Source organism: Pogoniulus pusillus, chromosome 6, assembly GCF_015220805.1.
Source record: "Pogoniulus pusillus isolate bPogPus1 chromosome 6, bPogPus1.pri, whole genome shotgun sequence".
Lineage (NCBI taxonomy): Eukaryota > Metazoa > Chordata > Aves > Piciformes > Lybiidae > Pogoniulus > Pogoniulus pusillus.
Window position 1 is genome coordinate 4,614,981 of NC_087269.1, and position 22,633 is coordinate 4,637,613.

The 22,633-nt window shown below is 44.5% G+C and overlaps 1 protein-coding gene across 2 annotated transcripts in view; it reads left to right on the plus strand.

Moving 5' to 3' along the window:
• EIF3A (eukaryotic translation initiation factor 3 subunit A) overlaps nucleotides 1-18,540 on the plus strand; it is a 41,380-nt gene extending 22,840 nt beyond the window's left edge. Inside the window, exons 13-23 of one of the 2 annotated variants that reach the window (XM_064144275.1) lie at nucleotides 473-577; nucleotides 2,411-2,524; nucleotides 2,803-2,925; nucleotides 3,522-3,675; nucleotides 4,839-5,023; nucleotides 7,534-7,622; nucleotides 12,119-12,360; nucleotides 12,871-13,038; nucleotides 13,441-13,615; nucleotides 14,904-15,073; nucleotides 17,244-18,540. In XM_064144275.1, coding sequence (XP_064000345.1) covers nucleotides 473-577; nucleotides 2,411-2,524; nucleotides 2,803-2,925; nucleotides 3,522-3,675; nucleotides 4,839-5,023; nucleotides 7,534-7,622; nucleotides 12,119-12,360; nucleotides 12,871-13,038; nucleotides 13,441-13,615; nucleotides 14,904-15,073; nucleotides 17,244-17,485 — 1,767 coding nt within the window. In that variant the 3' untranslated portion in view covers nucleotides 17,486-18,540. Of the gene's footprint in view, nucleotides 1-472; nucleotides 578-2,410; nucleotides 2,525-2,802; nucleotides 2,926-3,521; nucleotides 3,676-4,838; nucleotides 5,024-7,533; nucleotides 7,623-12,118; nucleotides 13,039-13,440; nucleotides 13,616-14,903; nucleotides 15,074-17,243 lie in introns of both variants that reach the window. The other variant, XM_064144274.1, reaches the window with a different exon arrangement.
• The last annotated feature ends 4,093 nt before the right edge of the window (nucleotides 18,541-22,633 follow it).

Genomic DNA, 22,633 nt, shown 5'->3' on the forward strand with positions numbered 1-22,633 from the left:
CCCTTAAAAAAACGAGACAATTTGACACTTAAATACTGCTTAACAGTGTAAGTAAACCCAAATTCTGGGTTTACATAGGTCTTTTTATTCTTACCTGGGTTTGCATAGGTCTTTTTACCTGGAAGAATTAAGTGCAGCTGGATTTGATGGTTAGTAGTATTTGATTTTTGTAACATTTCCTTGTTGCTTAAACACTATCTGAAATACAAAATACACCTGCAGATCAGATTATGTAGTACTTGGACTGTCTCTCAATTATCTGTGAAGATAGAAATGCTTTGGAGGGTTATTTGAAAACAAAACTCAAGGTACCCAGAAGAGAGAAGAAACTGAGAATGTTTCTGAAGCAAATTTAGTTTAAAAGTCAAGGGGAAAGCTGCAGAGAAGCTTAAATAAATACAAAACCCACATCTGTAACAGCAGCGAACAAAAGTGTGTTTTATTTTGTATTGATAACTTTATTTGGTTGTAGGATCTTGAAGAATTGGATCCTGATTTTATTATGGCTAAACAAGTTGAGCAGCTGGAAAAAGAAAAGAAGGAACTTCAGGAACGTCTGAAAAACCAGGAGAAAAAGGTACAGAGTAGGAAGGGTACAAACATGGATAGAATGCTATAGTTTGAGAACTCCTGTATTGATACATTAATAGTATTTTTTGTGTGTGTATATATGTGTTTGTGTTTGAAAATGTTAAGTGTTTGAAGCCAAAAAGAGGTAAATGTGTTAGAAGCTAATTGAGTTTCTAGTATCAGTGCACAGATCTAATTAAAGGAGTTGGTTTGAAAATTGACCCTTAAGCTGTATATGAACTGGTTCTTAGTTGGGTAAACTTGTAATTGGAAAATGTTCAGAGAAGATTAAATGATCACAGAAAGCAAGGTCATCACAGAGGAGCTAAATTTAATTAGTTGCATTAATCCTCACTAACAGAGAGGAAATTCCACTGATAGAGCCCTTCTAGATGGCAGAACAAGATCTGCCTGAAACTTGGGGGTCTGTAAAACTGTGATGAATATGTTATAGATTGAAACATAGAACTTGGGCAAGGTGAAACTCACTCAGTTTTATTCCTGAATACTGTTAAAAGTCCTGAGGTTAGATTACAGAGTTGCTAATTCAGGTCAATTAAAACTGGCTTGATACTAGTGGAATCACAGAATCATAGAATCAGTCAGGCTGGAAGAGACCTCCAAGATCATCCAGTCCAACCTGTCCCCCAGCCCTAGCCAGTCAACCAGACCATGGCACCAAGTGCTAAGTTTCTTCAAAAAGATTGCAGTGAGGATTTTTTTTATGCTGCAGGTTTGTAAGCCTTTTGCTTATACTGGGCAAAGTAGCAGAATGGTAAATGATAGAATTAGTAGTCACTTGAGTAATTATGATTAAATCTGACAGGTCAACAGAGTTTATCAACAAATTATAAGACAGGACTTCCTCTCTGAGTTCTCTGAATCTGTCAAAGCAAACATGAGTAAGAGTGGTCTGGCTGGTGTAACTAAGTTGGATTTTCCAAAAGGCTTTTCACAGAATTCTTCACCAAAGAAAACTTAGCAGCTGTGAGATAAAAGGAAAAGCCTTTGAAGTCCAGTTTATATAGCTGTAGAATACTGTATTTGTGTAGGGAAGGTGGGGAAAAAAATAATCTCAGTCTTTAGCTTTATGTGTTAAATGCTGAGCTCCAAAATTAACATCCTTACTCAGCAGTGAGAACTTAGTCATTCCGCATCTTGAGCGCTTTGTGCAATTCGAGCCTGCCTCAAAAAGGGACTGCAAGTTTGAGGAGGCCAGCACGAGTTATTAATAATGTGGATTAGCTTCTGTGTGAGAAATGTCTCTGTGAATTAGTAAGCCTGTGTCCAACAGACTTCTGAAGAGAGGATATAGTAGCAGTCTGTAAGAGTGTACCTGCTGTAACAACTGACAACTTTGACAGTTGTTCCCACACTGATTGCAAGAGATAGCAAAGTATCAGCTGAAGCTGGTAGGAACCGTATTCAGAGCTGTTTGTAGGTAGCAGTGGAGCACACACAACAGTTGTTCCTGAAATACATTGCTGTATATGAAAAGCTTATTTGATTTCAAAAGGACAAAAGATAACATCCACCAGTGGCTGTTAAATATGAAAAAAAAAACTTAAAGGAAATGCCAGGAGCTGAAAATTGATGATCCTGAGTGTGGTACATGTGCCTGCCCCTTTTATTGCATCCTTGCCTAGAAGTCCACTTAGTTGTCAGGTTGTTGGTTAGGTGGTTCTTTATGTGGTCCAGTATGGTTGTTCTTGGGCAATACTATCAGATATATTAGAGAAGTCTCCAAATATTGGGATTTTCTGCAGGAGATGCTGAAGTCTTCCAGATGTGTTGTTTGCATTGTGCCATGCTAAGGGTCTGTTATGCTGTCTTGATATAGATCGACTATTTTGAGAGAGCAAAACGCTTAGAAGAAATTCCTTTAATAAAGACTGCATATGAGGAGCAGAGAGTGCGTGATATGGAGCTGTGGGAGCAACAGGAAGAAGAAAGGGTAAGGAGCTTTTGTTCAGATAATAAAATCCATCAGAGATGACTGAACAATCATGGGGTTTGCACTGCCTTTTTTGCCCATCTTGATCCAAAGGAAAAAGGGATATGAAGTTGATCTTCAAAATTAAAGATTACCTTTGCAATTTCATCTCAGAAGTGAGCAGCAGTATCTCCTGTCTTGGATCTGAAAAAGGAAAAGATGATTTCTCTTTCTAGTGACTGAAGTATATTATGTGCAAGTATATAGTAAGATTTTACTTTGTAACTTTCTGGTTTTAGATCACCACTTTGCAGTTGGAGCGTGAGAAAGCCCTTGAGCACAAGAACAGACTCTCTAGGATGTTGGAGGATAGAGATTTATTTGAAGCCAGGCTCAAAGCATCCCGACGAACAGTTTATGAGGTATGTGGGATATGGTTTTGTAGTGTAATAGTTCCCTAAAGTGAGGTTTAGCAAGAGTAAGTACAGGGTTCTGCACCTGAGTTGAAAGAATCCTTACTATCAATAGAGTCTAGGGTATGAGATGATAGAAAGCAGCCCTGCAGAAAAGCACTTGGGGATGCTGATGGATGAGAAGCTGGACATGAGCAGTTGGTGTGAGCTTGCAGCCCAGAAGGCAAATCACATCCTGAGCTGCATCAAAAGCAGCGCAGCCAGCAGATCCAGAGAGGTGATTCTGCCACTTTGTTCTGATCAGACCTCACCTGGAGGCTTTAGGTACAGGTAACAAAACATTCAGGTAATTCCCATCCTGATAAAGCATGTGAAGGACTGAAGCCCTGCTGTCTGTCTTCTAGAGTAGAAATGTATTCCCTAAGAGGAAACCAATAGCAGAGAGTTTGAAATGGCAACCGCATAGTTACTTTTCAGCAGAGCAAAGTTTAATGTTGCTGCAGTTGGTTTGTGTTCCTGTGCAGCTGCATTTAGCAATTTGTGTAATTGTCTAGCTCTTAAATGTGGTGGTTTTGGTGTTTTCATGTGTGTTCTTTGTGTCTCAGGATAAACTTAAGCAGTTCCAGGAACGGTTGGCAGAAGAGAGGCGGAATCGCTTGGAGGAACGCAAGAAACAGCGCAAAGAAGAGCGGCGCATTACTTACTACAGGGAAAAGGAGGAAGAGGAGCAGAGGCTGCGAGAAGAACAGCTGCTGAAAGGTATAATTGAGAACCTGCTTACTTCATCCTTTGCATCCTTGACCTCCTCCAGATGTGTATGCAGCTAACTTAAGGTTTCCTTGTTTCACGGTACTGAATCATAGAGTGGTTTAGATTGGAAGGGACCTCAAATATCATAGAATCATAGAATCAACCAGGTTGGAAGAGACCTCCAAGATCATCGAGTCCAACCTATCACCCAGCCCTAGCCAGTCAAGTAGACCATGTCACTGAGTGCCTCATCCAGTCTTTTCTTGAAGACCCCCAGGGACGGTGCCTCCACCACCTCCCTGGGCAGCCCATTCCAATGGGAAATCACTCTCTCTGTGAAAAACCTCCTCCTAACATCCAGCCTATACCTACCCTGGCACAACTTGAGACTGTGTCCCCTTGTTCTATTGCTGGTTGCCTGGGAGAAGAGGCCAACCCCCACCTGGCTACAATGCCCCTTCAGGTAGTTGTAGACAGTAATAAGATCACCCCTGAGCCTCCTCTTCTCCAGGCTAAACAGGCCCAGTTCCCTCAACCTCTCCTCATAGGATTTGTGTTCCAGGCCCCTCATCCTGTTCCAGCTGCCCTGCCATAGACAGGGACACTTCCCATAGAACAGGTCGCTCAAGGCCTCATCCAGCCTGGCCTTGAACACTTCCAGGGAGGGAGCAGCCACAACCTCCCTGGGCAACTTGTGCCAGTGTCTCACCACCCTGACTGGAAAGAACATCTTCCTAACATCTAGTTTCAATCTCCCCTCTGCCAGTTTAAACCCACTGCTATCATTACAAGACCTTGTAAATAGTCGTGTCCCCCAGGCTTCTTGTAGGCCCTTTTTAGATCCTGGAAGGCCATAATCTCAGTCCTTGTGTTTCCAGTGCTTTGGAAATGCTAGAAGTTAGCAAGAAGAGAAGCTGTAAAAGCTGGGCTTGAGGTTGGGAACAGCTAGCCTTGACCCATGAAAGGAAATCAGTGTCCCAGATTTCCTTCTATTGCTTTCAAGTCAGCACACTTCCAGAAAAGAGGTTTTGCAGTTAGTTAAACACAGCCTGTGAAACACTTCTGTTTTTCATTTTGTTACTGAGGTTATTTTGTAAACTTTCTGTGGATACAGCAAAGTACCAGAATTTATTTTGGTGTGATCCATCCTACTTCCATTTGTCGTTGTGCAGAGCGTGAGGAGAAGGAACGCATAGAGCGTGAGAAACGCGAGCAGGAGCAACGCGAGTACCAGGAGCGCGTCAAGAAGCTGGAAGAGCTGGAGAAGAAAAAACGGCAGAGAGAGATGGAGATAGAAGAGAGAGAGCGTCGTCGAGAGGAAGAAAGGAGAGGTCTGGATGACCCATTTTCAAGAAAAGTAGGTGGCACCTGAGTGTTTGGGTTCTTTCCGACTTGGCCTTCTGTAGGTTACTCGGAAGAAGATGGCAGCATTGCAAAATCCTGGGGTAAATTCTGGGTTTTTGATCTGTGGCATAAGTAGCTGATTTAATGCTTAAGTTATTGTCACAGAATCATGGAGTGTTAGGGACCTCATCCAGTCCAACCCCCTTGCCAGAGCAGGATCACCTAAAGCAGATCACACAGGAGCACATCAGGCAGATTTTGAGTATCTCCAGAGAGGGAGACTCCACACCCACCTTGGGCAGCCTGTTTCAGTGTTCTGTCAACCTCACAGGGAAAAAAATCCTCCTCATGTTTCCATGGAACTTCCTATGCCTCAGCCTCCACCCATTGCCCCTTGTCCTGTCATTTGACATCACCCAGCAGAGCCTGGCTTGCAACCTCTTGGCATTGACCTGTCATATCTTTATGAACATTGTGAGGTCACTTAGTTACAGCTCACTCAGCCGAATCTGGAATCTGTAGATCAATAATAATGTAAACCAAACAAACTACTAAGATCTTCAGGCTGTTCTAAAACTATACAAATAAAGGCAAGAACACTGAATAAAATTTTGACACAGAAGGAGGAAAACTAGGTTGGTCTAGTTGACTGAATAGGGCTGGGGGATAGGTTGGACTGGATGATCTTGGAGGTCTCTACCAACCTGGTTGATTCTATGAAGCCTTGAGCGACCTGTTCTAGTGGGAGGTGTCCCTGCCTATGGCAGGGGGTTGGAACTAGATGATCTTTGAGGTCCTTTCCAACCTAAACCGTTCTATGACGCAAATGTAGTGGTTCATGCCCAATTCAGGAATTAGAGCAGACAGTGAAGGAAAATCCCAGACTAAACATAAAAGCCTAATTTTGAGAGAAATATGCAAATGCATAAAAGCAAGAGGCATGTGCAGCTTCCTGCTTAAAAATACAGGTGCTGGGGAAAAGAATGATCCCACTTCAACAGGAAACAAAGTGAAAGGCATTTGCAAATGTTTAATGCCTTAAAAGAATAATGTGAGTGCCACAAACCTGTGCTCCCATGTTTTTGCAGTATAGTGGTAGGAGAACTAGTTCTGCACTTCAGCCACTATGGCCATTGTCTTTCTTTAATGCATCCTCCAGTAAGACTATGAAAGGAAGTGAGCAGAGCTGGTGTCAGTTGTTTTGATAGCCTGTCAGGTACATAATCATTACTGGTATTTTTCCCAGAAGAGGTACTCCTAGCCATGAATATATGCAAAAGTTGGCTGAGGTTCTGAGATACCTGTACTACTTAAAAAACACTGTTTGCAGTTTTGGGATTCTTTCTTTGCTCACCCTTGTTGCTTTGGGTCGTTTCGAAAGCATTTAAGCACAGAGTCATGGTGCAGTGGATATGCCCAATCTTGTGCAACCTGTGTATATTCTTATGTTGAAACACAGATCAAGGGAGCTTTTCCTTCCCCTCTACTCTGTCCTGGTGAGGCCACATCTGAAATATTTTGTCCAGTTGTGTGCTTCCCAGTTAGAGGGACAGGAAGCTACTGGACTGAGCCTAGTGGAGGGCCTCAAAGAGGATGAGGGAACTGTTGGAGCATTCGTCTTACAAGGAGAGGCTGAGTGACCCGGAGCTCTGTAGCTTGCAAAAGAGCAGACCAAGAGGGGATCTTAATTTTTATCAGTATCTAAAGGGTGGAGGTCATGAGGATGGGACCAGGCTCTTTTGAGTGGTGCCCAGTGATTCGAACCAAGGGGCAATGGGGACAAGCTGAAACACAGGATGTTACACTTCAATGTGAGGAAAAACTTCTTTCCTATGAGGGTGCTGGAGCAGGCTGCCCAGAGAGGTTGCAGAGTCTCTTTCTCTGAAGACTTTCAGAACCCATTTAAAGGTGGTCCTGTGCAACCAGATATAAGCAAACCTGTGTTAGGAGGGAGGTGGAACTAGATCTCCAGAGGTCACTTCCATTCCCTACCATTCTGTGATTCTTTGTGCATCTAAGCAATCTGAATCACAAATACCTCTCCTGTTCTGTGGATCGAGGTGGTCAGAATTGTCTGTGCCACAGAGACAGCTTTTGGCTTATTCAGTAACTTTTTCTGGTCTCATCAGAAAAATCCAAATCATTCTTTGAATTCATTCCAGCTGTCGTTAAACAGCAGGAAGTTGAAACTGTCAGAACCAGTTTTCTATTAACAGGCAGGAGCTGTGGCTCACTATAGCTATTGTTCATACACTTGCTCACAAGCTTTGTAAACTGTTTCCATGTACCCTACCCTGCTAGTAAAGTAGGTGCACAAAGGCAGCTGTGTTGTTTTGTCAGCTGTGCCAGAAACAATCCAGTCAAGACCATAATCAAGTTTTTCCTGGGCCTTCTGATAGTCCTGTGTTCTCTGCACTGTAACAAGCAAGTTTTTAATGATGTAGTTATGCTCTGAAATTAGTAAATTAAATGTTGAAAAGCTTAATTGAAAAATATTCAGAGAGAATTTCTTTTATTGTCCAGGAGTCTCGTTGGGGTGACAGGGAGTCTGAAAGCTCCTGGAGAAGAGGTGGTGAGCCAGAATCTGAATGGCGACGAGCACCAGTGGAAAGGTAATCACTGAGTTACTAAGGACAAGTTTTATTGGGCTCAAAACAGTAGGATCTTTTTTTTGTTGCTACTGCTGTAGCTGCACTAACTGTGTAATATCTTGTGGCTCTCTGAAAGTTCCTTCTATAAAAACTTGCTTTGTAAACAGCTTGGAATGAAGGAGAAGATTTTTATCTCGGACCTGCATTCCTGCTTTCTTTAGGTATGTGAAAGCAAACAGACAGACACTTCTGCATGTGATAAGCAACTTGCTTGGCTTCTTTTGTAAATAAAATATTTCTGTCCTACTCAAACACTCTGTCAGGTGTATAAACATGGAATAGGGAAGGATGGCAAGCAAGTGCAGGGTTCCTGAGTGACGAAACAGAGATTTTTCCATTTAGAAGACTTGACAGAGTATGTAAGAATAGTAAAGACAAAGTTCAGAGTCTTAAACTATTCAAGTCCCAGAGTGAATCACAGAGCAGAAAATCTGTGCCATAAACTAAAGCAAAGCTCTGAAGAACTGTTTTGGACAGAGGAGGAAGGCTTTCTGAAGGAGCAATATTGTGAAGGTACTTTACACTTAAAAAAAACCCACCACACAAAAATGCTTGTTCCCATCTGTATACTTTAGGGGGGGGGGTTTGGATGTGATCAGTAATAATGAAGACTGTTTATATATGGCTGTAGAAAATAAAACCTTTAACATTTGTGCATCCCTCTGCTCCACAACAGGATGAGCTGTACCTAAAATATTTCTGATGGTGCACATCCATTTGTTCTTAAAAGGCTGTGCTGATGAAACTACTGCTGCTAGTTCTAACAGGATATTCTAATGCTTAATTAGATAGATTTTTGTAAATGTCTAACTCTTGTTTCCAGTGCACCACTTTAAATCCATTACAGCTTATTCTGACTGCAGTGGAAGCAAATTAATTTACCCATCCTCTCTCTAGTAAGAATTGCCATTCCTGGTGATGATCCACTTTCTCCTGAATTGCAGAATCAAAACCGGGCTGAAACTCCTGGGTGAAGCCTTCAGCTATTAACAGATTGCAGAAGTGTTTAATGCATCTATTTCTATACTGGAGTGTGGTATTCTTTCTCAGAGTGATGCAGGTGACCCATATTCAGTTTTGAATCATTAGAGCATAAGAGTTTTTCTGAATAAGTATTGTCTTAGTAATTTCTCATTTAACTTTTGTTCAAATTGAGCTGAGTGACTGCTAAGGAGTTAAGGTTAGACATATTTCGGGTAATTATGTAGCATGTTTGGTAAAACTTTCCTTCTGTCTTTTAATAGAAGAAAGATACAGTGGAATACTACAAGGAAATACTGATAGCAGTCAGTAAAACTTTCCTTCTGTCTTTTAATAAAAGAAAGATACAGAGGAATACTACAAAGAAATATTGATAGCAGTCAAAATTAAGATCTCTCTGTGGAATTTTAAGTAATGTTTCTCAACTAGTTTGTTTTTGCTGAACTTAGAGAATAACAAAGTAAAAGTGGTGATGCTCAGACTTAAGTGGTGAAACTCTGGGCAACCTGGTCTGCTACCTGCAGACCTTCAGAGGTTCTTTCCAACCCAGACCATTCTACGATCCTATGATAATTGCAGAAGAAAGGTGTAGTTCTGCGTTCTTAGACCCTAGTCTATCACCAGCTGGATTTTAAGCCTAAAGGGTGGGTGTGTTGGATAGAAAGACAGCAGTGCAAAGCTAACTGTGAGTAAAGGACTTCCAACGTGTGTTTCTGAATTGAGTGGTGAAGGCAGGAACAGAGGACAGAGCTCCAGATTTATTTTGCAGCATGTATCTAGCTGTAAGCAGAGCTCTGGATATATGCATGTAAAAGGCCTTTTGGATGCTAATACAAGGAGAAGAGTTATGCAGCTGATCTTGCAGATAGTTTCTCATGGAAAAGGCAGAGTCCTGTTGTGCTGTTTTGGTACAGAGGACCTTATAGCCATGGTGCAACTGACCATACTACGTAGGACTCTCCAGAGTGCAACTCTGATTCCAGACGATCAGGATGTTCCAGTGTTCTCAGTTTTTCCCATACTGTGGTTTCAGTTACAGGAAAAAACAGAAATGCAGAACTGTCTGCTTTTTGGGCAGCTGGTGCCTTCAATATGAGTTATAACTCTGCTGTGAGCATTTGCTTTGTTCCTTCACTGTGCAAGAAAAGTAGTTACCATAAGAAATAAAAGAGGAAAATAAACCAGTCAGGATAATTTTATTAGGAAAGTCAATCCTGATACAACAAAAATACTACAACTGTTGTGATTGCAGAAAGAAGGTTAGCATAGAAGTGTTGTGTTAGTTGAGTTAAAAGCCAGTTGATTTAGTAGAAAAAGTAGTTTTATTGGTGGTATCTCTTGGTCTATCTTTAGATAACAGAAAATGCATAAAATCCTGTCAGGAACTGGACACTTGGCTTATTGAAATTGAAATGGCAGCTAATCTAGACCTGGTATTCATTAAAAGTGGCAGAGCAGTGCTGCAGGCTGCCACACTTAGCACAGCTCATTAGAGATATTAGTGCCACAAATCATTCTCCCAAATGACTAACAAATGCTGATGTGCTTATGGGCAAGAAACACTAAAAAGCCAAAATGTGTAAAACAGGGAAGTAACCTCCATTTTATGTCTGTACTGTTTGTTTCTGATGAGCAAAAAAAACTCAGTTATGAACCTGTGAGAGTGGTAGACACTAGTGTGACCTTTAACACATTTCTGTTTTACTTGGTAAAGCTGCCTGCATGCTTTCAACTCCTGGAGATCTGTGTTTAGGGTTGGTTAGAGGTTATGGAGAAGCAGGCTCTAGAATACAAACAGGATTGCAGTACTATCAGTGACTGCTGTTCAATAAGATTGTTAATACTCCTGCATCCCCCTGTTCTTGTTCATTTATCAGCTGCTGCTCAACTCTTCATTTCAGTACACTTCTTGTAGTGGGAGTTAAGATTTCTAAGAGGGAAAGAAAGGACAAAAGCTGAAATCTGAACACTCAAGTTATCAAATGAGGGAAAAAAAGTGGTAAAAATCAGGAGATGTAATTTCACTTGCAAATAATAGTTTCAAAATTAGAGCAGCAACAGGTTGAAATCATAATTTAAAGCCAGATTTAAAAATCCTAACCCACTGAACCAGTACCTGAGTATGAATGAATTAGATACTTGTTAATTTGAACTCTATAACCACCTCTTTACATGTCTTTCACGTCACAATAATCAAATTCTTCAAAGGAAAAGGTTATCCAGTTTGGGTTTAAATGAAAGTTAACAGTCTCTGTCATGTTTTTGTCTCACAACTCATTGGTAACTGCATTCTCCCTTTTTCTTCCAAATCTAGGCTATTAACTGCTCACAGTTCCTCGAAAGTAATGCAGTCACAAACTGTTATCTCTTTGTTCTTGCCTCTCAGAGTCCTACCTGCTACTGTTGTTTTGTAGCAAGTCACTGCTGTTACTTTGTTTGCAATTTAGTAGCACAGTGGATTTCTGACTCGGGGGCTGGGGGGGCGGTGCTGGAGTGTTGTTTTCATTTTGAATCGGAGAGATTAATCCCCAGTGCAGCTCCTCTTGCCAAAAAGCAGGTACCAGTAAATCCCTATAGTGCACTTTCTCTTGTTTTTATTGCTGAGGAACTAACTTTCTTTTGAAAAATAAAGGTTTTAATCTGGTGACAAAACCAAGGGTTATGGTCTAAACCTACTTGTAGAATGCTGTGGGCGTTAAATTAAAAGGTGTGTCCAGAGAAGTGACATGAATGGCAAGCTCAAGCTGTCGTTCAGCTGTGTCTGATCTTTTCAGTGTTACAAATCCAAACATGTTTCAAAGAGAAACTGATGACCCAAAAGCCCAGAGAAGATTTCCAGGAATACTTTAGTAAGGAGAGCCTTTGCAAGCACTGATGCCTGGTGCATCCTGCCTGCTGTCAGGCAGTAGCAGTGGATTGAGTCATGATCTTATTATGTTGTCCTGCCATACTCGGTTTCAGATGCCTGTCAGTGAAAATATAGACAAGTTGTTGGGCTGGAGCTATGCCAAAGTGTGTGGAAGCAAGGACTGGACTTGTAGTGTTGGTATGGGTGTGAAGAAAGGGGAAACTTTCCTGATGGTTTTGGGTTTTTTTAATGCTGGTTCTTCAAGGCTTAGCTCAAGTTTATCAAATTAGGTATGGTGTAGAAGGTGCAAAAGCCAAGCCTCTTCTCTGCTGTGTTGCACCAGGTAACCAACAAGGGACTGTTGTTATCTCCTTCAAACTAGTTTTGAAGGGGACAGTAAACCATTCAGTCTTACTGAAGCTGTAGGGATGGTGACCTGCTACTTTCCCATAGCAATGAGGGCAATCAGGAAATGCATTTGAGAAATGCAAGCTCTGTAAATGTGTTTTCAGCCAGACATCAAGCGACTACCTTCAGAAATGGCTTTGAGGGGGGGGTTGTCAGTCCCAATTTGTCAAGCATTGCGGAGTACCCATCCACCTTTTGCCCCTTTCCTGTGCTTTTACAGAGATTGGCGTCGAGGAGAAGCGAGGGATGATGAAAGACCTTTCCGACGGGGAGATGATCTGCCCCGACGTGGTGCTGCAGAAGAGAAGGAGCGTCCTTCTCTGGACTCAGCCGACGACAGGCCACCGAGGAGAGAAGGGGATGAGGAGAGGCCACCGAGGCGTGAAGGGGAGGAGGACAGGCCGCCCAGACGTGCTTTGGATGATGACAGAGGGAGCTGGCGGGCTGCAGATGACGACAGGGGTCCCAGGCGTGGATTGGATGATGACAGGCCCCCGCGACGGGCTTTGGATGATGACAGGCCCCCGCGACGGGCTTTGGATGATGACAGGCCCCCCCGACGAGCTTTGGATGATGACAGGCCCCCTAGACGGGCTTTGGATGATGATAGGCCCCCCAGAAGGGCTTTGGATGATGACAGACCACCTAGGCGTGCTTTGGATGATGACAGAGGCAGCTGGCGAGCAGCAGATGATGACAGAGGACCCAGGAGGGCGCTGGATGATGACAGGCCCCCCAGGCGTGGGCTGGATGATGACAGGCCCCCCAGGCGTGGGCTGGATGATGACAGGCCCCCCAGGCGAGTGCTGGATGATGACAGGCCCCCCAGGCGTGGGCTGGATGATGACAGGCCCCCCAGACGAGCCTTGGATGATGACAGGCCCCCCAGGCGTGGGCTGGATGATGAGCGTGGCAGCTGGCGTGCTGCGGATGACGACAGGGGCCCCCGGCGTGGGCTGGATGACGACAGAGGTCCCCGGCGCGGGCTGGATGACGACAGAATGTCACGGCGTGATGATGACAGGGGCCCGTGGCGTAGCACAGATGATGACAGGCTCTCCAGACGAGATGATGACAGGGGGCCGTGGCGTGGCAGTGATGATTCAAGGCCGGGTCCTTGGAGACCATTTGGTAAACCAGGTAAAACACAACACTCCCATGGTCTGCCCTCTGTAGCCTAGTGGATGATGGATGTAGTGTGCTTGGTGTCAGAGATGAGAGTCAGCTCTGAAAACACCTGCATTCATTTGGCCCACGTGGACACTCCTTTACTGGCATCATGAAAGCTTTTCATTTTGGTCAGATTAAAAACGCTGCAGTGTCTGTTGCTCACCTGCAAGCTACCTGAAGGTAGCTAAAGGTGACACATGCATTACTGCAGCGTTTTGTCTGCAGCTCCCACTCGGTGCACATCCTGAGTCAGATCCTCAGGGATCCAAAATTGAAGACCCAGTTTTTGTGAGGGAAGCAAAGGATTCTTTGTCTTCAGAGGGATCAGAGGTCAGCCACAAATACCTTTGGATGGTGTTTTTTCCCTTGTAGGGGGATGGAGAGAACGAGAAAAGGCTCGTGAGGACAGCTGGGGCCCTCCTCGAGACTCCAGGCCTTCGGGAGACCGGGAATGGGACAGAGACAAAGACCGGGATGAAAGTGAGAAAGAGCGGGAGTTGGACAGGGACAGGGACTTTGATCGAGAGGATCGCTTCAGGAGGCCCAGGTTTGACTGCCCTCTTCTACTTTACCAGCAAAGCTCTTTTAACGTTCTAAAGAGAACAATGTGTCACTGAGGGAAGGGAACAGGAGCTGGCTCCTGGGAAATGAAGCACTTGAAAGAAGGAAATGGGATGTGACATTTGGGGGCCCTTTTGGTTTCATAGAATCATAGAATCAACCAGGTTGGAAGAGACTTCCAAGATCATCCAGTCCAAACTGTCCCCCAGCCTTAGCTGTTTTAAAGACAGACAAGGTTAACTGTTTACCAAAGAAAACACCAAAAAAAAGAAGATTGTTTACAAAGGAAATATTTTACTGCTCTTCATTTTTATTTATTTGGTTTTTAAAAACCTGTTATTAGGAGAATTTTATCTTAGCCTCCAGGAAATATTTTGGAATGCACAGAATCACAGAATTAACCAGGTTGGAAAAGACCTGTAGGATCATCGAGTCCAACCTATCAGCTAATCCTTCTAATTAACTAACCCATGGCACTAAGTGCCTCATCCAGCCTCCTCTTAAACACCTACAGGGATAGGGACTCCACCACCTCCCTGGGCAGTCCATTCCAATGCCAGTCATTTTCTCTGGCAACAACTTCCTCCCAACAGCCAGCCTAAACCCACCCTGGCACAGCTTGAGACTGTGTCCCCTTGTTCTGTTGCTGGTTGCCTGTGAAGAGAGCACAACCCCATTTGGCTGGAGCCTCACTTCAGGTAGTTGGAGACAGCAATGAGGTCTGCCCTGAGCCTCCTCTTCTCCAGCCTGAACACTCCCAGCTCCCTCAGTGTCTCCTCACAGGGCTGTGCTCCAGGCCCCTCACCAACCTTGGTGCCCTTCAAGCACTTCAACATCTTTCCTAAATTGAGAGGCCCAGAACTGGACACAGGACTCAAGGTGTGGCCTAACCAGTACTGAGTACAGGGCGAGAAGGACCTCTCTGGTCCTACTGGCCACACTGTTCCTGATCCAGGCCAGAATGCCATTGGCCTTCTTGGCCACCTGGGCACACTGCTGGCTCATGTTCAGTCACGGTCAACCACCACCCTCAGATCCCTCTCTGCCTGGCTGCTCTCCAGCCACTCTGTCCCCAGTCTGTAGCACTACATGGGGTTGTTGTGACCAAAGCGCAGAACCTGGCACTTGGCCTTGTTAAATTATGTCAGTATGTTAAAGAAGGACCCCAGAGGGCCTGAAAATACCCCGTGCTGTGATTTTAGTATTGCCTCTTTCCACAGCAAAGATAAAATCGTTAATGATTTAATCTTATTTAATATTTTGGATGGCAAAAGGGATGATGCTGGTTGGAGGAGAGGTCCAGCTGAGGAAACTTCTAGCTGGAGAGATTCAAGTCGACGTGAAGACTGGGATAGAGGTGGTCGTGACCTGAGAGATCGACGTGCTGATGACAGAGAGCCACCCCTCAGAAGAGGACCTCCCCTCAGATCTGACCGTGAAGAACGTAAGTTTGCTTTGTCATTCGTAAACGTTTCCATCCTTACAGAGCCTTCGTCTTACTCTCACAGCACTAGGATGTGGTAAAATCATAGAATGGTTTAGGTTGGAAGGGACCTCAAAGATCATTCAGTTCCAACCCCCAGTACAGGCAGGGACACCTTCCACTAGAACAGATTGCTCGAGTCCTCATCCAGCGTGGCCTTGAACACCTCCAGAGAGGGAGCATCCACAGCCTCCCTGGACAGCCTGCGCCAGTCTCTCACCACCCTCACTGCAAAGAACTTCTTCCCAACATGCAGTTTCAACCTCTCCTCTGCCACTTTAGACCCATTCCTCCTGATCCTATCATTGCAAGACCTTGTTAGTAGTCCCTCCCCAGCCCTCCTGTAAGCCCCCTTCAGATACTGGAAGGCCACTGAAAGGTCTCCTCCGAAGCCTTCTCTTCTCCAGGCTGCAGAGCACCAACTTTTATCCTGTCCTCACAGCAGAGCTGGTCCAGCCCCATGAGAATAAGCTATATTTGAGAATAAATGATAATAAGTTGTATTTGCAGCCACTTAAAAGTCCCCTTGCATAAGCAAAGTAATGGAAAGACGCTTTGGTGCCATGGTCTGGTTGACTGGCTAGGGCTGGGTGCTAGGTTGGGCTGGCTGATCTTGGAGGTCTCTTCCAACCTCGTTGATTCTATGAATCAGCACAAGAGTTCCTCCCTGGGTCTGAACGTCTTTCAGTGGTGCTCTTTCCTGTCACAGTGACATTTCACAGCTGCAGTGGGAGGATAACTTTTTGAGCAGGCAGGGTTCATGGTAAGATTATGTTGAGGGTGAAGGAAGTTCTTGTACTTAAATTATCAAGACAGAGGTCCCAGAAAAGTGATTTCTGGGTCATTTCTTAACAGTCATTAAAATATGAGGGAAAAATTTCCAAACAGGGCCTTATGGGTTTGACACCATTAGTGGTATTGATTAGGATGAATAACCTATTTTAATTACATACATTAACCTGTTTTAATTATGTACCTTTATTAATCATTTGCTGTGTTGTAAAAATACAGCAACAGCAAATACATTTAGCCTGAGGTGCCAACATCTTCCACTTCTGCCATTCTTGCCTTAGAATCATAGAACCAACCAGGTTGAAAGAGACCTCCAAGTTCATCCAGTTAAGCCTTCAGAGTCCTCTGTGGTGTTTGCCCAGAGTGTGGGTGCTCCCTGGAGACAGATGCTGCCAGGCAGGTGGTCTTGGAGAGCAGGCTGGAACCGAGCACAGAATAGAGGACTTCGGCTGAGGGTTGATGAAAAGCTCAACATGAGCTGGCAGCGTGTGCCCAGCCCAGACAGCAACTGTGTGCTGGGCTGCAGCAAGAGCAACGTGGCCAGCAGGGCAAGGGAGGGGATTCTGCCCCTTTGCTCCGCTCTCCTGAGCCCCCACCTAGAGTACTGTGTGCAGTTCTGGAGCCCCCAATACAAGAAGGACATGGAACTGTTGGAGCCTGTCCAGAGGAGGCCACAAAAATGCTCAAAGGGCTGCAGCAGCCCTGCTATGAGGACAGGCTGAGAGAGTTGGGGCTCTGCAGCCTGGAGAAGAGAAGGCTTCAAGAAGACCTAATAGTGATCTTCCAGTACCTGAAGTGGGTTATGAGAATGCTGGAGATAGATTGTTGACAAAGGCCTGCAGTGACAGGATGAGGGCAGTGGCTTCAAACTGGAGAAGAACTGATTTAGAGTGGATGGTAGGAATAGGTTCTTTACCATGAGGGCAGTGGAACACTGGAACAGGTTGCCAGGGGAGGTGGTTGAGACCCCATCCCTGGAGATATTCAAGATGAGACTTGACAAGGCAACCTGATCTAGTTGAGGATGTCTCTGCTGACTGCATGGGGGTTGGACTGGATGACCTTTGGAGATCTCTTCCAGCCCAGCCCATTCAGTGAGGGTGACAGACCCTTGGAACAGGCTGCCCAGAGAGGTTGTGGAGTCGTCTTCTTTGGAGACTTTCCAAACCTGCCTTGATGTATTCCTGTGCCAGCTACTGTAGGTGATCCTGCTTGGCAGGAGGGTTGGACTTGATCTCTGGAGGTCCCTTCCAACCTCTAAGGTTCTGTGATTCTGTGTAAACTCTGCAGGCTGCTGGTGGAATGTGACCAAGGTGTTCTTGTCTTTCTGTACTCGCAGCAAGCTCCTGGAGGCGTGCTGATGATAGGAGAGAAGAACGCGGAGAGGAACGCGAACCGGTTCGGCGATCAGCTCCTGCTTCCACTGCCTCTCCAGCTTCTGCTGCCCCACCAGCATCAAAAGATCGAGAAAGAGATGGGGAGAAGGAGAAAGGTTCCTGGAAAGCAGAAAAGGAACGTGAGCCAGCTCGCCGCAGTAAAAATGAGACAGATGAAGAAGGGTGGACCACTGTACGACGTTAAGTGGGAGTCACAGAGTTTAACCAATGTTTTAGCTTTGATTTGATCAAATCCATGGATTATATTTGTGCTTATAAACATTCTGAATTGGAATTCTTTAACAAATGTTTTGAGGTAACATGAAAGCATGAGCTTGAATTACTTAACTCATAGAGATTGGTCATGCACAAAACTCACAGCAGAAGGTTGGAAATTGATTTCCAGGTTTTGAAATTTCAAAGTATGCTGATTTCGTCGGTTGGTTGTTGCTAAAATAAAGAAGCAAGCCCAAACAGCTGCCTTGAGTAAGGCTTCTATCTCACACCAAAGCCAGGCTGACCTTTCTATTTTCCAGTTGTCCTTAATTTGGAAGGGGTTATTATCAGCACAGAAGGTGCATCTGAAAACACCTCTGCCGACAGAGTGCAATTATTGAAAAAAGCAGAGCAAAATCAATTCTTATAATTAGCCAAAACAAGAGAAAAAACTCTAAAAGCCCTGTTTTTTCATAGCTGTCTTTCCAAGAGACTTCTTTTATCAGGAAGTTCTTTAAATTTGAATTAAATATGAATTTAATGATGAGCATTAGCTACACTGGCATCTTTCCTGTAGATTTACTTGAATACATCAACACCTCCGAGGCCAATTTGCAACCCTTGTTCCAGTAAGGTATCCCCTGTTGCAGTGTGCAACCACAGAACTTGGGAGCTATTCCAGCTGGAGTGTTTTGGTAAGAGTATGGCTGTGTCTTTTTTTTTTGTTGCCAATATCACAACTGCTTTCTTGTTCTGTTACTTGGATAATTTCATGCCTCTCAAGGATTTATAAATATTGTCATATTTAAAGAAAAAAAACAAGTGGGTTTTGAAGAAATGGTTGAATTTTCCCCCCAATTCTCATGTCTTCAGGGTTAATTCTTTCCCTTTCCAAACAAAACAAAAAGTGATTTGTAGTAATGGCTGTGTTGACTTCACTTTTTGGGTGTGGTAACAATGATTAGCTATCTGGTCATACTGAAGCCAACACAGAACTTGCTGCTGTGTGTTTCTTCAATGATAAATAAACAACTTAAGGAATTAGCTGCTGTAGTCTTTTGCCTTACAACTTCCATGCTGTAAGCTAATGCAGAACATCCACTGCGTTAGTGCTCTTTCAGTACGAGCTGAAGGAGAATGTGGCAACACTTATGGTAGTTTCATCAGGTCATAGAATGGTAGAGGTTGGAAGGGACCTCCAGAGATCATCAGGTCCACCCCCTCTGCCAAAGCAGAATCAGCAAGGGCAGGCCACACAGGAACAAGTCCAGGTTGGCTTTTATAGTCTCCAGAGAAGGCGACTCCACAGCCTCTCTGAGAGATCTGGTTTCATTTTAATGTGTGTCAACAAAGTTGCAGTACTCCACTTGTCCTTTCCTGCTGCTTTCTGAGTTACCCAGGACCAGTAGGTTTCTCAGAGTCATCTTTGAGGGGCAGATTTCTGTGCCTTTGGAAGCTGTCATGTCATTGCTTGTTGAATCAGAGAATTTCTTCAACCAACTCTGTGTTTTTGATTCACCACACAGTCCTATGAAGGATGCAAGTAGAGAGTGGCAGCTGCCCACTTACTGGATTTGGAGTCCATGGATGCTGCTGCTGTTCAGCTACCTCTTGCCAGCCTTAAATTCTGTGCCACAGGATCATTCCTCTTAAGTGAGACCACAGGAGCTTGCCTCACCTCTGTGAAACGATTGTGTTACTCAGAACTGTGTTTCTCCAGTGTGGTCTTGAAAAGCTCCAAAGATGCAGACTGAGCAACCTTTCTGAGCAGCTTCCTCCAATGCTTCAGTGGTCCCAGACTGGAAAATCAATAGAAAGGTTTGAGTTGGAAGGGACCTTTAAAGGGTCCTGTTAAACTTGATCTGGAATGTTTCCAGGAATGAGGCATCTAATGTCTCTCTGGGCAACCTGTTTCAGTGTTTCACCACCCTCAGTGTAAAAAATGTCTTCCTTAAACCTAGTCCAAATCTTTCCTCTTTTCGTTTAAAACCATTTCCCCTAATCTGCTGCAACAAACTGCTAAAAAGATTGTCCCCCATCTTTCTAACAGGCCCCCTTGGAGTATTGAAAGGCTGCAGTAAGATCTTGAAGCCTTCTCCAGATGTGAACAATCCCAGCTCTCAGCCTGTTTTCACATAAGGTGTGCCTTAACACTCTCTTTTCAGCTCCTACCGCATGTTCTCTTGCTTATGCACTGCTGTGAGAAAAGCCTGCTGAAGTTTCCTGGTAGGTCCTGATGGAGTGCAGGTAAGTCTCCTCAAAGCCTTCTCCAGGCTGTGCAAGCCCTGTTCCCTCAGTCTTTCTTGCCAGGCATATGCTATAGCCTTGACTGTAGTTGCCCCTCTGCTCAACTTGGATTTGGCAGTGTCCTCATTGCACTGGGGACAGTGGGACCTAAACCTTCATGTGGTAGTCAAGATGAGGTCTGCTGAGGGGAATACTCTCATCTACAGGCTACGGTCCTATTCAGACACTGAGAGATGTGCTAGCTCATGTTCAGCATTTTGCTTGTCAGAGCTCTGGAGGCATTTGAGCCAGCTCTCCAATCTCATTGCTGCCTCCAGGTCCTTGAGGAAGTTGTCCAGCCAGGTTCCAGCACAGCCCCCCAGCCCCCTGTGCTATCCCACTTCGGCTGCAGCCTAACCTCTTGATACTGAGCCTGAACATTCAACACTGTATCGCTGTCTGCACTTGTCCTCTGGGCTGTAACACTTTAACTTGGGGACAATAATATTGTAAGACAGCCTTGACAGCTCTGCTAAAATTGAACATCTCATGCACCTTCTGTTGTCCACAAAGTTACTTTGTTGTAGAAAGCAGGCAAGCCAGACATTAATTACACTCAGTAAATCCATGCTGGCTGTTCCATCCCCTCTTCAATGTGCCCATAAACATGCTTGCTTCCTCCACAGTGCTCCCAGGGACTCAAGTGACACCATCTGTGCCATAGCTCCTCAGACAATCCTTTCAGCCTTTCCTGAAGATGAATGCAGGACTTGCCTTTCTCCAGTCACCAGAGAGATGTAAAGTGATTATTCCTCCAACTATGTATTTTCAGTTTTATCCAAGCACGGCCATTTTCACATGGGGATAAACGTTGGTATGCTTGCACCTGCTGCAGTTCTGTTTCCAAAACTGTTCCACTATTTGAGATGGGGATAATGTTGCCAACACAACTCTCAGGAGAAAAGATCTGCAAGATGTGAGCTCTACAGCTATGCCAGTGTGTTTGTTTTCCTGCTTGGTCATTTTAGAAGACTAAACTGCAAGAGTCAAGCTCCACTGCTGACTGAATCCCACAGATAAAACCTCCATCTACTGCTGCTAGCACAGAGCTTGGTGACCTGAAGATGCTGAGCAACTCAAGTGAATGCTCTGTCCAGTGTTGCTGTGCTTAAATCATCCATTAGAACACAAAGTGTCATATGACTATATTTAGATGGCAGAACTTAAGGCTGCTGGTGGTTAAATGGATGCAAATTTTGCTTTGTCGAAACATCTCCAAGAGCAGAGCAAGGCAGGTGATCAGGTAGGAACAGTTCAGCTTCTTTCTTATAGCGGGAGCACCCCAGAGCCTAACCCCTAGCTGGTGGGCAGGGCTGAGGACCATCAGAGTGCTCAGCAGAAGCAAGGTATAAGCATTTGAAGTGTTTTCTCTAGAGTGCCTTTGTTCTAAAGAAATGAAGTCCTAAGACTAGCATTAGGGCACAGCAGGAGCACTGAATGCAGTGGTGCCACTCCAGCCTGGGCACAGCCACAGTTGCATCCCTGGATGCATCGTGACCTTGGTTAGATGTGCCTCAGGGTCAGGAGCACACCAGGAAGCTATGGAGCAGATGGGCTGGCCAGCCAGAAGACAATCTCAGGCAGTAACAGTACTGAGATTCATCTTGCTGTAAATTAAATCTGTTGCTTTATCTCTGGTGTGTGGTCACCAGCAGGAGCTGCTACATGTAAGCAAGTTTCCCTTCTGACACTAAGGGTACCTTTAACTGTAAAAGCCTACAGAGTGAAGGTGGTGTGGGTCAGTACAATGCAAGATTCAAAGTTCACCTGTTCCTCAGACACTGGTTCCCACCCTGTGTGGCTTCCTGCATGCCAGTGGCACAAGAACACCCCATTTATCCTATTTCACCACAGCAGGATCAACCAGAACTGAAGTGCTCTGCACTTTGTCTGGTCCTCCTCTTAAAAAGGAACATTGCTGCATTTAATGATGGCAGGATGGCAGTTCCACAAGCTATTGCTCTGCTTTTCACTGATTAAAATATTCCCTACTGCAGTTTAAGCTTTGTTAGTCCTTCCATTCCTGGGCAGGAGGACAATCCACTGGTTTTGCCCATGTCTCTTTCTGTGTTTGTCACTTCTGATTTCTCCAGGCAGCAAGCATAGCAGAATCATTTTCTGTAAGCAAACTGTCTCCAGTACAAATTAACCTTTATTTTGGTGGGTTAAGCTGGCACATCTATGGAAAAGAAAGACAACTTCTGGCCAGGATGGTTTGGTGCTATGGCAAAGCAGCTACCTGAGGCCCTCTGCTCTGCAGATTGACAGCAAACTCTGTCCAAACAGAATTTCCACTAAAGTTGGGTACAGACTTACCAGACTTCAGCTGAATCGAGTTACCTGTGCATCAAAAAGTAACTTTTAATTAGAATTAGCTTGATCTTTGCCAAGACTTGTATCAACTGAGGATGATTAAGGGCCAACTGGAATATCACTGGTGAAAGGATTCTACCACCTACCTGCTCAGGAATATTTCCCAGTAATTAAGTGATTCTGTGAAGATAAATGACTTGGTTTAAACAAGTGACCATAATATTTTTGTTTGCAAATGCCTGTAGAATAAATGAAACAGATACCTGGCTTTTCTTAGCCCTCTTCTGTGGAGCACATAACAGCTCCAAGCTAGGCTGCTTTCAGCTGAAGCTATTTAAACTGTCAATGTAAATGGTTTCCAGCATTGAAGGAGACCACTACTACACATTGTAGTAAGCTTTTCAGAGACCAAGAACAAGCACGTTTCAGCTTACTCAGTGCCACAAGGGGTGTGCTGGTGCACAGGAAATCACAGAAGGGACTTAAAGGAGAAAACCAAAACAAACCAACCCACCCCAAAACGTCCTTCAAAGTTCAA